Below are 15,810 nucleotides of genomic sequence, written 5' to 3' on the forward strand. Positions count from 1 at the left end.
GAGGCCTTCCAAAGGTCTAGATGTCAACTCTAAAAGAAAATTGCTTGAGATATTTTTGAAACTACAGAGAGAATGACTGACAACCCTGTAGAATAGTCTAGTGAACTGAGATCTGCGGTTTGAGTCAAACTCTGCTGATCTGATGCTGAATTTGTCTCAATCCCTAAGCCACGGGGCTAGAGATGCTCTGGCCGGTCCAGCCCACCCCCACCCAGCGTGCGCAGAGTTTGCCCGGCGGCCTCGGCTGACAGACAGATAATGCAGAAGTCCTGCGTTGAAAGGACTGAGCTGAAAGAGGCAGACCGGGGTTTCAGCGCATCACTCTCCTGAGCGTCTAGACATTCCTCCACATAAAGTTAACTCTGTTCAACTTAAAAGCTTTTCACACTTGTTTCTCTTTGTATCTTCTGCTTGGTTGTTTTGCCCTGCAGGTCCAATATGTTCCCATAAGCCACACTGTATATGAATCTCTGTTTTAACCCCATTCTAAACTTAAGTATGTGCATGTGGCAATCTGTAAAAGTACGCAAAGTTGCAAATCCATATTGTTTGTATAAATATATGTTTAAACAAAAAGGCACCAAAAAATGTACACAGGGTGTATATATATATTTTGTTTTATTATTTACACCGTCATTCATGAGTGTCAAGTTCCTCAATCATGTCTGTTGTCTTTTTAGAACATAAATGAAAAGGAGTCAGGAACTGAGCAATGTATTCATTGACTATATTTGCCTAAAAGCTGACAGAGACAGGCTAGACAGAATTCCTCCCTTATCTGGACACTGGAGAAAATGGTTTCCTGAGACAGATGCAGTCAGAAGAAACAGTTCAGTATTGCAACATCGTCACAACACGACTCCTAGTAGGTGAATTACCAAATTATTAACTTGTCAACAAACTAAGGGGTTAACAAAAAACTTCCAGAGTAATTTAGACCTTTTAGTTTGTCACTTTAAGTGAACTTTGCAACCAAATGCAAGAGATTCCACAACACTGGCTTGATTGAGAAACTGACGAATTGATTGTTTGTGATCCAAGAATGCATGTGGCAAAGAAGCTATTTCAGCCTAAAAATAATAGAAGAGAAGTCTCAAAGAAGCCTTTGTGTTGGGATTTTTCAGTCCAGCAATAGACTGAATAATTCTCCAAAATGCATTTTTTATCAAAGAAACTTAGAATGTATGAAACTGCCAAAACATGATCATATTTGAGGTTTCCATTCCATTTCCATTTTATGCTCCTGTTGTGGCTCCTAGAAAGTTTGCTTAACTGTCTAGAAATGTGGATAAATACTTGGAATGAAAAAAAAAAAAAAAGTTTACAAAAAAATAAGATAAGAAACAAGCAAACTAAACTAAATAAATCAATAAATAATAGAAAATGAAATAACAAATACCCAGAACATACTGCAAAACATTGCTTAGTTCGGTATATTTGTTTTAGCTCTGTCTCATTTCTCTTTGCCTAAAGCACAGCATAAGCAAAAGCTACCACATCTTACTCCACTAAATAAGGGGACTTACCACAGAATATTAAATCCCTCCTGAATAGATCTTTATTGGTACCCTAACATGACAGGTCTCAGATCTTGCTTGGTTATAGAAGCATTTGGGCTTTTTGTTTTACTTTGTATAAACCGTGAAACTGTCATCGCAGCAATGCAATAGTGACATATGACTATTCAGTTTTTTGCATGGTTTAAATTTCACATGACAGATTCAGATGCTAATAAGATCAAGAAAAACATCACACCTTCCTCAGCCTACAGATTCCTTAAGAGGCCTACAAAAGTGTTGTTTGTGGTCTGATATCCATTTAAATATGAACAAAGACAGCAAAAGCCTCTGCTGTAAGTATATGCAGTGTTAAAACTCCAAATGCCAGCACGTTCTCTTCAATGGGGCAAATTTAGCATTTCTGTGTCTCAGACCAGGAGCACTAACATTTATGTGCAGAAAAGGACACGCGGAGCCACATTCCTACAGGCCCCCAGGACCCGCCAAAGGGAAGCTTTAATTCCTGTCTTTACGGTTCATTTGCTTACGAGATTCCCAAGTTGAATTTCTATAATGGGCTTTCAAGTGTGGTCATTCTCAGAAGTCAAAAGTGGTAGAGAGTGGAAAAGGAAGGAAAAAGAGGTGGTATCTATCTATCTATCTATCTATCTATCTATCTATCTATCTATCTATCTATCTATCTATCTATCTATCTATCTATCTATCTACTTTTATTCATCAATGATGAATTAAGTTAATCAAAAGTGACAGTAAGGACTTCTACATTGTCACAATAATAAATAAATAAATACTGTTTAATTATTCATCAAATAGCCCTGGAAAAAAAACAGCTGTTTTCCATAATAATAAGAAGAAAATTTACTTGAGCACCAAATCATGATTTCTGAAGGATCATGTGACACTGAAGACTGGAGTATGGCTGCTAAAAGTTCAGCTTTGCCATCACAAATATAATTACATTTGAAAATATATTAAAATGGAAAACTAACTGTAATGATACATCATGATTTTACTGTATTTTTGATCACATAAATGCAGCATTCATGAACATGAGATGTTTTTCAAAAGCATTTAAAAAAATCTTACTGATCCCAACCTTTTGAATGGTAGTGTATACATATACGTATAACCTAAACAGCTGTTTAAGAATTACACTTATTAATATCTCAGGTTGCATTCAAGTATTTATTTTAACACAAGTCATTTAACAGAAGTAATTGCAAGGCAGTTAGTGCTAGCATAATTTAAATAAATATAGCTCAGTATATATAAAGCATATTGAGAGGACTGTTCACTTGACGTTCAAAGATCATATAAACATTACTTTTATCGCAAAAAGCCATACATCTTTCCATAGAAAAAAAGTAGCTAAGTGTGCGAGTCCCATGTAACGTACTGTAGCAGGTGGCAATGTAATGAAGCTGAGAGGTGGACGGCGATATCAGATTTGCTGGGCAGCGTTACACGCAGGGTCTCGGTGTATTGAGCAGTAATTAGGTTAGAGTGACACAACGAGAGTATATAGGTTACCTCATTATTCTGCTACAATATATTCGTGCTCTATACTGTCCCAGGGTGAGAGGGGACCCACCCTTGCTCTCCAGGATCATTGTTTCAGCTTTGCAACCTAGTAGCATTTCTGTGTGTCCTACCGAGCCAACCGTCAAGGGCGTATTCGAGCTCACACCTGCGCTCCATCACCTGTAAATATATTCCAAGAAACCGCATGAGGAGCTGGATTCCAACTCCACTCAGATCTGCATAAAGGCACATGCTCGATTTACCAGACACACTTATAACGACTGTCCATCACTAATTATGCTCAAATCTCACAAAGATCATTACATCACGCACCAGCAACAGACGAAACACCAGCGAGGAGGAGGTCGGAGATTAAAATTCAGCCAATTCAATTGGTATACATGCACACGCTAGGCAGACTAGGCTGACCAGATTAAAGATGGGCGTCTTAATTTGCCACAGATAAAGCACCAGGAGAAGCTAGATTACCAATCAACTCATCACTAATTACAAGCGGCCTACAAGCAGAGAGCACAGTAGATTAATCAGCCCTGCTGGCACCGGCTCCACACTCTCCCCTCAGACTGGATTTAATTACTGTACACACCAACACCAGCCTGCTCATGCAGAAAGATTATTTACTGTACTGTCTACCTTACTTTCTACTCCACTGTAATATCAAAGGAAAGTATGTACACACTCCTACACAATTTAGCTGTCATTCCAGAATATATTGCATCATGTATTAGTTACATTGTATTGCTTTTGACAGCACCATAAATTGTTTGTTCTCTGGGAAGCGATTAAAAATGTATTTATTGGCATGTAAATATTCCCACATATTTTCCTCAAGAGTAAAGACAGAAATCTAAAGAACAAAAGTAGAATGTAATTAGTAAAACCTATGAAATCAGACTTTTTTTGTCTGCACAATTTGATGAATTTCCAGTTTTGCACACATACAAAGACTCTAGCATTTTGGAGAGCCTGACAAAGAAATAGAGAATGAGACCCGTTAATTTAAATGATTTGATCCCATTAAAGCCGAACATACACAGGCACACCCATGGTGAACATGGGTGCACCAATCATTTGCATTACAAATCCTTCTCATTTTAAAATTATACTTAAGTAAACTTTTAAAAAGTGCTTACTTTTAAATGCGCTTAAGTGTGCTTAAGCACACACACACACACACACACATATAAATAAGGAATGGAATGTTTTTTGCTATATGATGAAGTAGTGAAGACAGCATGAATTTGAATAGTGAAGTAGTAACATAGTAAACACACTGGATACACACATACAGAGTAACATGTTTGCACAGTACCAAAATAACTGCTAATTTTCACTGAGTTTCACTGAGTGCAGTGAGTAGACTCAGTCCAAACAGGAACAAACAAAACAAACGCTTTCAATGATGCTGCTCTCATGAACGGTGCAGACAAGAAGATAACTTCATTAAAGCACAAACATAAATCCACAACCTCCTGATCTGATGAAAGAAGATGTTTGTGATTGTGTATAGTGTATACCAGTACAGAACCAGCAGTGGTGATTTAGAAGGCAAGCCAGGGGCTGATTAATTAAGCATGTGTCCAATATGGACTCTTTTTGAAATTAGTACCTTTAATGATGGCTACATGCTTCCAATCAGGCAGTTTAAAGGCAAACCATCTGCCTAAACTTGGCTCTTGGATGAGATCCCCACCCCCACTCACTCCGTCAATACTATCTAACGTGATTCTGACATTACAAAGACTTATAGGAAGAGTTGAGCACATAATACATAACTGCACAAACAACTGATCTGTAATCTCTACAAACTCTCACGTGTTGTCTTGCACTTAATGTTGACATAAACACATGCGGATGCACATTTGGGAAAGAAGAGACTGTGGTGTGATCATTGGAAAGAATCCATGCACATGTAACATGTTAATGAAAAGGAAATATTCATATATGGGGAAAACAAACTATTGAGAATGTGCTCATTAGACCTTATTAATAAATGCAAGTGCTGGTAATTAGCGAAAGGACCTTGGAGCCTCTGTTTCTTCTTTCCTTTTTGTGTTTGTTTATTTGTTTTTTTTTTCCTTGTTGTTTTTTTGAAGTTGATTCCACGCCGTTCCCTCGTTTTGAGTGCTGACCTGATCTCTCCGCCCCCGACTTCCTCTATGGATGCAGCCCCATCCTTTCATCAATACACTGCTGACCCACTCTTCCCAAATCCCTGTGCCCAGAGGAGGGCCGCTGGTCCAGTCGCTCTCCTTCTGCAGAGACTCCTGGCTCTGGCTCTCTTGCCTATCCTTCAACCCATGATTCTCTCCATCCAGCCATCTCAATCAAAGGCCCAAAGGCTTAGACCCACTTCCTCCTAAACTTACGCCCACAGTTTGCTGACTGACACGCTCCATATGCACGGAAACTTCTGCAGGCTTATAAAGCTTCACAAACAATTCATGTTTGCCGAGATGATTTAATTTGTGATCAGTAAACAAATCGGAATTTTGTATTTTTTTTTCTCAATGAAATAATCCTTAATGAAATTGGATAATACAATTTTGATAAATTAAGTGGTGTTATTATAATAAAAACATTTAATTATAAATTATATTGTTTTATTAAATGAAGATCAATTATTATTGTTGTTGTTATTAATAACAGTCAGCAACAGTAATACAAGAAATGATGCAAAATGTTAAAGAAAGAAGTATTAATAATAAATAATTATAACAATAATTAGTAATAATAATAAAAATATAATGATTATTAAATGTTATAAAAGTGCTCTAAAATAAATGGACACAAATTTGTAGACTAACGTTTAGTTATGTAGTTACATAATTTAAAGAATTATACTATAATTCTGACGTTCTGAATGCACAATGATTTCAGAAAGATGATTACAACTCTGATTTCTATGCTTTATAAAACTGAATATTTATATGTTTATTTTTGCTATGGTTCTTTTAAAACATCACCTTGTGCATATATTTTTAATGTAATATTCACTTTGTTCAGGTGGTATTAAAATAAGTTTACAAGTGATAAACGAGCAACATAAACACTGAATCAAAACAAGCAAATATCAATCCAACCCAGAATATGCCTATGATTATTTCAATGCTGCAAAATACCCTCTGGTTGACCAATTAAGATCATTGACAAATAAAATGAATTCAAACTGATCCTTGGTTTATGTCCACAAACAAGGATTTATTGGCACAAACTTCACTTGTATTTCTTCCTTACATCTCTGGCCATTTAATTATTCACTATATGCCTGAATAAATGAACAGGAAAAACACTCTCAGATGACTTTAAAAAAGTAATAGTTAATTGCAGCTTAAAGAAAGTTTTTTCTTCCCTTTCTACTTTTTTGTATTGTACCATCTGACTTGTTCTGCTTTCATGTCACTTCATTACATTTAATTTATTAATGTCCAATACTTAATGTGCCAAAAATGTCAGATTCAAAGCTGTGAAAATGGGGCACTTTTTCTGCTGATAAGGAGAGGCTCAAGCTGTTTGGAGCCTGTTGTTTTGGCTCATGGGGCTGAAAGAGAGAGGAGAGGGGAACAGAGGCGGGTGCAGTATCTGTCACACACACACACGCAAACAGACAGAAAGACAAATCCATCACGCCAAAGGACACAACTTTAGACCAACTCGCTTAAAAACACAACACATCTCTGGCTCCAGATGCTCGACCGAAAGTTTCAGAGTGGCCAGACCGAGGCCTCGCCGGTCACCGGTCAGTCGATTTCTACTGAGAACAGTACAACTTTGCGCTATATAAAAGTCCCGAAACATAAATAAAACTGAAAAAAAAAAAATAATAATCTAAGTGAATTGTGAAGGAGGGTTGGGTACATTTCCACTAACACACATTGTGGGTGACGGCAGTCATTATGCAATAAATCAACACTAACAAACACCCTCCATGGAACCCAGCTGAAACTCCCCCTCATTAATCGACTGGCTCTCAGGGTTTGTCCTTGACATCTGTCCATCTCTCATCACCACTAATTGATCTCCTATCGATTATTTTTTGTTACTAACACGTCGCAAAATGAGAGTTTCTCCACTACGACTGAGTTAATAACATGCAACAGCTTAGATATTGCGGCTCTTTTCAGGTATTGTAAAAATATTCTTTCTTTTTTGTTGTTGTTGCTTGGTTGACTCATGGAGTAATTAATTAAAAGCCTGCTTTACATCCCTTTGATGCTGTCCTCTAAAACCCATTTATGCACATCTACAGCCATCAGATGAGAAGAGCTCCTCCGTATAAATGAACATTATCTAATTAAAGTGTGCAGAGACAGAGTACATAAAACCCTCAGCAACGAACTTGTAATGTTTTTGTTTTATTGTACAGTTCAATCCTTTTCTTTGTGTGCTTTGAGCCCAATGTCATTAAAATTAATTAAACTACAAATTAAAATCTTCAGTGCGCTAGCAATAGGATGTGAAGAGGCTATAATCATTGTTAATCGCAGGGCAAAGAGCTCTCTCAGGGACATTGAGAACACAACGTTGAGCTCTCAGCTCCAGGTATGAAGCATTTCAGGTAAAAAGTGTGTTTGTGTTTGTGTGTGTGAGTGTGTGTGTCAAATTTTCAATAAGACATTAACACAAGCTACATATAATTGAAATAGCAGTATACTCGGGTGAGAACTCTGTTAGATGTTATTTCTGTATTTGTTAAATTTCGTTTTCTTGTTCTGTAATTAGCTATTTTTTGTAGAAGGTCATTTAACCAGATACTTGTATACTGCAATTTCATAATGAAAAAAACAAAAACAAATTTAAACACTTCAAAATACTCCAAAGTTTAATCATAATACCCTTTACCTCAATTATAATTATGAATGTAGTTCTAAAACCCACTGAAAAAGCTTTAAACTCAAATGAACCAAAACTTGACAACTTGCCATCCAAGTGGTCAAAATGGCAAAAATTACTTTTTCAATAATAGAAGCATTATTAAGAATGTGTTGTGGAATGTGTAAAATGAAAACCTGTCAGTAATGTTTTGAATTGTATGCCCATTGCTGCATTACAGCAAAAGTAAATATGAATTAGAAATGGCTAAATAATTGACCTTTTTTTTTTTGCAGGGCAAGTAAAATTGTAGTGACTTTGCAAAACAGGACAAATTTAAAATTTAATTTTTGTTCAACTGTAATATTTCCTATATATCTACATATTGCAAAACATCAGCACTTGTTTGTAATTATATAATAATTACACAAACTTTACATTTCCTGAGAGTATGTGTTTATCTGTTTTCATATTTTCCTTCATTTCCCAGAGTTATCTACAGACTAGAGAGGTCCGTCTCTATAAAGACAAATACTTATAAAAACACAGTCACTCCTACTTCCACTCCAATTTCAATGCAGGACACAGCCATCTCTAACATCTCACGCACACGGACAAACACAAAAACTATCGTTTCTATAGTAACGTCAGTGAAGCACTGAATGTTCAAGAGCCAATTTTTCGTACCATTTGCCCATTTCATTAATTATATCTTTGTGCAGGAGAGTACAGAACAGCCCCCCTAAACACACACATACACACTCCCCTTCCCCCCAACACTCCGACCAAATCCTCAGCTATGGATGTAAGGCCGTCCTGTCGCAGACAAACAGTAGCATTGTTTGGGGCAGCCGGTCCCAGCGCCCCCCCCCCTTCAGCAGAGACCCAGGGCGCTGGCGGACAGAGAAACAAAATGAGTGTCTTCTCTAATGAGCTGCTGCCTGTCAGCTACAATTAGGCACTCAGCACAGAAACAGAGAAAGAGAGCGAGAGAGGCGGGTAAGGCCTCTTGTTAGGGGACGTTACACTGGCACACGTGTTGATACGTAGGCATGCTTTCTCATGAATTTTGCATCAGTCTGTTTGAAGACACTCACACATACTCAGGGTCCAACAGTAAATGAATTGAGAAGATGTACCAGTCATGAAACTATGTAAATGCAAGTAGAAACCGTGAACGTCAGTCTATTAAATCTAATCAATATGTTGAGGTTTCAGTTAATTACTAGCAAATGCCCAAAACTGTACTCCTATGTGATGTTTGGCGAGTTCATTTTGGACCCTGCACATTGCTGATGTGGTTTGCGGAGGGTTGGATCAAGGCTGGAATAAACTGCATGACTTTATACAGTGCCGTTCAAAAGTTTGGGATCAGTAAGATTTTTCATATTTTTTAAAGAAGTTTCTTATGCTTATCAAGGCTGTATTTATTTGCTTTAGAAAAAAAAGTAATTTTGTGAGATAATATTGCAAATTAAAATAAAAGTTTTATATTTTAATATATGTTAAAATATAATTTATTCCAGTGGCGCAAAGCTGAAATTTCAACATCATTACTCCAGTATCACATGATCCTCCAGAAATCGAATATGCTGATTTATAATCAGTGTTGGAAACAGTTGTGCTTTGATAGATAAAAAGTTTAAAAAGAAAAGTGTTTATTCAAAATAGAAATTTTGTGTTACAATATACACTACTATTTATACTATAAATTACTACTTTTATTCAGCAAGGATGTGTTAAATACAACCCGAATTCCGGAAATGTTGGGGCGTTTTTTAAATTTGAATAAAATGAAAACTAAAATACTTTCAAATCACATGAGCCAATATTGTATTCACAATAGAACATAGAGAACATAACAAATGTTTAAACTGAGAAATTTTAAACTTATATCCACTAAATGAGCTCATTTCAAATTTGATGCCTGCTTCAGGTCTCAAAAAAGTTGGCACAGGGGCAACAAAGGGCTGAAAAAGGAAGACATTTTGAAAAGATTCAGCTGGGAGAACATCTAGCAACTAATTAAGTTAATTGACATCAGATCTGTAACATGATTAGCTATAAAAGGGATGTCTTCGAGAGGCAGAGTCTCTCAGAAGTAAAAATGGGCAGAGGCTCTCCAATCTGTGAAAGAGTACGTAAAAAGATTGTGGAATACTTTAAAAACAACATTCCTCAACGTCAATTGCAAAGGCTTTGCAAATCTCATCATCTACTGGAGAAATCTCTGTGCGTAAGGGACAAGGCCGAAGACTTCTGTTGGATGCACTGCATCACTCATCAGCATGATTCTGTCATTGACATTACTAAATGGGCCCAGGAATACTTCCAGAAACCACTGTCGGTAAACACAATCCGCCGTGCCATCTGCAAATGCCAACTAAAGCTCTATCATGCAAAAAGGACGCCATATGTGAACATGGTCCAGAAGCGCCGTCTTGTCCTGTGGGCTAAGGCTCATAAGTGTTCTGTGGTCAGATGAGTGCAAATTTGACATTCTTGTTGGAAATCACGGACGCCACGTCCTCCGGGCTAAAGAGGTGGCAGACCTTCCACCTTGTTATCAGCGTTCAGTTCAAAAGTCAGCATCTCTGATGGTATGGGGGTGCATATGTGTATACGGTATGGGCAGCTTGCATGTTTTGGAAGGCACTATGAATGCTGAAAGATATATAAAGGTTCCAGACAACGTGCATTTCAGCAGGACAATGCAAAACCACATACTGCAGCTATTACAACAGCATGGACTCTTCTACTATGAAGCCAGGTGCTGAATTGGCCTGCCTGCAGTCCAGATCTTTCACCTATAGAGAACATTTGGTGCATCATTAAACGAAAAATACATCAGACGACCAAAAACTCTTCAGCAGCTGGAAACCTATATCAGGCAAGAATGGGACCAAATTCCAACACCAAAACTTCAGAAACTCATAACCTCAATGGCCAGACGTCTTCAAACTGTTTTGAAAAGAAGAGGAGATGCTACACCATGGTAAACATGCTCCCGTCCCAACTAATCTGAGACCTGCAGCAGGCATCAAATTTGAAATGAGCTCATTTTGTGCATAAAATTGTACAATTTCTCAGTTTAAACAAGTTTAAATTGTTCACAGTTCTTTTTCTCATACACAGTTTCACAAATTACAACTACAAATTTTCATATTCGGGCTTGTAAATCTGTACACAAATTACAACTAAGAAACTCAAATACACCCTACATTTATGATTTACTACTAAATTAAATGCCATGCAGGGCCTTGAACCTGTAATTTTTTAATTTACAGTTTCATGAACCATTCGAAACAAACTGCTTCACTATAATGAGTCAAGTTTCAACAATGAATCAACACTACACTACTAACACTACTAAAGAGTAAAAAGCAGGTGGTTTAGAAGAGCATTTAAAAAAAAGTTAGACTGTAACTGAAAAAGCTCAATTGTTTTGAAAGCAAATGAACCACTATACAGTCACGAAAAATGTATTAAAGTAACAGCGTAACTACTTCTAATTAGTTACTTCCTAACAATGTTAACACTCTTAAACATTGTATTGTTTGTCCCCAAATATGTGAAATATTGCAAAATTGTTGCATCAGAAAATCTTTTGCATGACTGAAGTTCACGTGCTTTCAGTGGCGAAACCATAAAAGATATCAGATCCTGACATACTACCTGCTTCTTCATTTACATGTGAGTAGACGTTGTAATCCTAGGGGAGCATTTAACTGATGCACTATAGGTTTCATAAATATCTTATGAAGGAAACTTTAATGCCACCAAGAACAATAGCTCAAGGTACTGTAGGAGAAAATCAGTTTCAGAGCCTGAAATGTGTCTGAAATAAAAGCTGCGGCTTTCATCATTGGTGTCTGCAAAGGTTTAAGATCTGCAGCATCTCAGAAACTGAGAAGTGCAGATCAAGGCCGTGTCAGTCTTTACATAAGCAGGAAATGCATATGCTCTATACAAAGACCAAGTAATTAATGTCGAGTTAAAAATGTCATCCGCCAAATCAGAATCCAAACACATCCTCTGGTCTCATGAGGCTGTCTAATGTGTGTATGTCGAGTGTGTATCCTCACACGTGTGTGTGTATGTGTGTGTGTACTGGGGGTTCAGATGTATGGACATTATTTACAGTGGCTGGGTCCTGCTGGGCAGTGCATATGTTTAGTACGTTTGATTCCCGCCATTATGAGAATGTGCAAATCGGCGCTCACACAATGACAGCCATCTGTCTTTCTTCTCAGATGACAAGAGACGGTCAGCCACTGAAACAATCCATCTCTAAACAGATCAATAATCCAAATGTCACGACAAATTAAGCATGCTTTGACCAATCATCTCCCCAAATGATAACTTTCACATTTATTGCTCAGCCATACACAATAATCGTACATATAAGCTGCCGCAGCAAAGCCCTGATCAGACCATATTAAGAGTGTTAAAGGCTGACCAGCCATTTTTTTGTCATTGTGTTAAATAATTCTGAGGCAAGATGATAAAAGAGCTTTCAATCAGCAGGAATATGAGCACAGATGTTTCATTAAAAAAGGCTGCCAGTAAAACCGCATCTCTCGAACACTCATCATCTGCAATACACACCCAGAATTACATCTAAACCTTCTGTTCTCATACTGGAGGTTAGACATTGCATTTTGAAGAAGGCTTACGCAAACAGGGGAGGCTGATGATTAGAACGGGGTGAACTGTAACATTTTAAGTTTAACCACTCAGAAATATGTTTTGCCATGTACAGGGATCAAATCTCCTTTATACATGGCTGCCACCCTAGAAGACTCTGTGTACAGATATAAAGAATTTACAGGAAATTTTAAACATCAAAATCGACATTTTTTTCCACATCTGGGTTATATGATGACCTAACAAACTGTTGAAGGTTTGTAGACAGTAATATTAAAAAAAAATGTCTAAAGTGACATTAAATACATTTAGAATGTTACAAAAAATCTATTTCAAATAATGCTGTTCTTTTGAACTTTTTCTTCATCAAATGAGACCCTGGACCACAAAACCAGTCTTAAGTCGCTAGGGTATATTTGTAGCAATAGCCAAAAATACACTGTATGGCTTAAAATTATACATTTTTATTTTATGCCAAAAATCATTAGGATATTAAGTAAAGATCATGTTCCATGAAAATATTTTAAAAATTTCTTACCATAAATATATCAAAAATATGCCTTGCTAAGAACTTCATTTGGACAACTTTAAAGGCGATTTTCTCAATATTTTCGATTTTTTTTTGCACCCTCAGATTCCAGATTTTCATAAATATTGTCCGATCCTAACAAACCATACATCAATGTTCAGATGATGTATAAATCTCAATTTTGAAAAATTTTCACTTAAGATGGTTTCGTGGTCCAGGGTCACAAATGATGACACTTAATCTGCACATGTTCAGTAGGATTCTCTCTCTGCTTGTGGAAAAGGAGCATGATCAAATCTTCAGCAGAAGTTTTCAACAAAACACTGATTTTGAGAAATTAAAGTTACTTTTCTGTATGTACTGTATTTTTCTTCTGTTGTCTAAAGTTTAGATGACTGCGAATTTAAACTTACATACATTTTATCTCTTTGTTATTGATTAAAAAACATGAACAGCCTATGCTTAGGTTTGGCTGGCTAGCATACAAGATTTTTACAATGGCTGCAATGTCGGGGGCCATTGTAACACAATGGCCCAGGATAAGCACTTGTTTGTCTGTGTTGACATACTTTTCTGTTAGAAGATGAAGATATTTAAATGTAAACCTGCATTTACAATTATTAGTGTTACAAATTAAACAATGTGTTACTTTTAAATCTTTTAAAAAAATACAATGAATATTATCTCCACATGATCTCATTGAGTTATAGACTGTTTTTGACTCATCAGCTGATTAATGTATTTTTTTTAATATATTTAAATATTTAAAATCTAGTTACCACTATTATAGTTGCCTAGTCTTCTGCAAAAATAAAAAAACTGAAGTGACATTTTTAGATACTACAGCAGTAAAGTGTTTATTTTGAGGTAGGCTTTTATTTGCGATACAGTGGGTTAATATGACTTGTTTTTCCGTGTTACAATCACTTCTTAGGTTTAATTTAATATTACTTCTTGCGTTTAATTTAATAGGCTATTACAGTCTTTTCATTATTAGTGAAAATATATCAGTTGTATTAGTGATTAGTGCACCTATATTTGTTTCTTGTATCAAAAGGTGACTAGTGTATTTCAAGTAGTCTCTGAGTTATGAAGGAAAATGTGAAGAAAAATTTTTTTACACTCACCACCTGTATTTTTCATCAAATGAATCTTTAAAAAACACTGAAACATTTTAGATACAAATAAACATATTTAATTATATAAGCTAAAACAGGAAAGAATTATCACAACCCTGGTAATTAGTGTGAAATTTTCTCGGTTGACATGTTTTTGGTTCCTTAATGGAGCATTTGTGTGACGGTAGGCTTTGGACAGACACATACATCTCAATCCCGACCTTTAACATTTCTCGACCCCTTCATCAATATCAGACCACTCGGTAAAGAAGAGTTCACTTCAGTCACGATCTGTGCTGAACTAGAGTAGAAGTACTCAGTCTTATTTATCTTGAGTTATATGACAGTAAAAAGCACATATAGTGTATATGAAGTGAAAGCTGCCTGTATGAAAAGCTCTATCAAAGAGACAGAGGCAGATGATGGACAGAGAGATAGTCTCTAATGGCTTGTTGATGATTGTAGAGTACAAAGACACAATATAGTGAAACCTGAGAGTGATAGACAGGTTGCCAAAGAAAGACCAGATGATGCGGTCACATCCTCCTCTCACATTTGAGGGATATGCAGTATTAGTTGTGTCACAGTGGCAGACTGAAAAAGAGAAAGGGCAAAGTTCAGAGTAATTAAAAGAGCATGCTGTTGTTGTTTTGACTAATAGATTTACCAGTTATGTTTCTGAGGCATCATGGGTAATGTTTGTGGACCCAAAGTAATTCATCTTAATGTTTTTTTTAATAACAAACTAGACAGAAATACAGAAATTCACAACTACCATAACTGGGCATTTTAAATCATAAAGAAGTTTTTATGCAGTTTGTTTGTGAGCATTCGGAAAACACGCTAGCAAACAAAGGTTTATCAACATTCATTTGCATTTTGTCTAGACGCGACATCACAATTATCCTTTTGTTTTACATAAACAATGTATTGACCCAGTATCAGCAGGGGTAACATGCCCAACTACAGTGCAAGAACATGAAACGGTCTTTTGTCTTGGCGAAAACGAAACACGTGGGAATGCTAAAAAATGCTTCCTGCACCTTTCACATTTGAAACCACAAAAGGTGTAGAAATTGCGTGTTGGTGAAATGTTGCTGTCCACTATAACTGCTGCATTGACCAGAGAAGTCACCAAGCTAATGATATCAACAAGGGGGAGGTGACATGCCAAATAAATGTATTCTTAATTAACAAACAACTACTGCATTGTTAGTGACACAATAGAGTAGAGTTATATATACACTTCATACAGCAAAAACTAAATCTTACTTATTATGTATATATTGGGTAACATTTGTTTTAATTTAGCATAAAATACAATACTTTTCCATCATTTATTAATCTTAGTGAATGTACATTTCTACATATGTTAATAAATGCTGTAAAAAACTGAGGACATCATTACTTTGTTCATCAATGCAATTAACTGCATAAATTAAAACTTGCTGTAAAATTAATATTTTCTATTTTTTACAATATCATAATCAGACTTAAAAAATAAAATAAAAATAGGAATACTAATGGACCAGGCAACCAATCCAAGCATGGCCACATACTTATTGTTTATTTGGCATCTCTTCAGCCAACAGTCCACGCTACAGTTAGTGCTCTTTAAACTCAACACTTTACACAAATACAG

General features: G+C 36.3%; 2 protein-coding genes across 2 annotated transcripts in view; one reads left to right on the plus strand and one right to left on the minus strand.

Moving 5' to 3' along the window:
• Nucleotides 1-15,810, plus strand: part of LOC306871647 (transient receptor potential cation channel subfamily M member 3-like) — a gene marked incomplete at its 5' end in the record, with an annotated part of 440,831 nt that overhangs the window by 78,036 nt on the left and 346,985 nt on the right.
• LOC306871461 (major facilitator superfamily domain-containing protein 3-like) overlaps nucleotides 14,227-15,810 on the minus strand; it is a 35,358-nt gene continuing 33,774 nt past the window's right edge. For both annotated transcript variants that reach the window (XM_079419415.1, XM_079419414.1), the window contains exon 6: nucleotides 14,227-14,762. In XM_079419415.1, coding sequence (XP_079275541.1) covers nucleotides 14,718-14,762 — 45 coding nt within the window. In that variant the 3' untranslated portion in view covers nucleotides 14,227-14,717. The remainder of the gene's footprint in view (nucleotides 14,763-15,810) is intronic.

The sequence above is a fragment of the Barbus barbus genome (assembly GCF_936440315.1).
Source record: "Barbus barbus genome assembly, chromosome: 6".
NCBI lineage: Eukaryota > Metazoa > Chordata > Actinopteri > Cypriniformes > Cyprinidae > Barbus > Barbus barbus.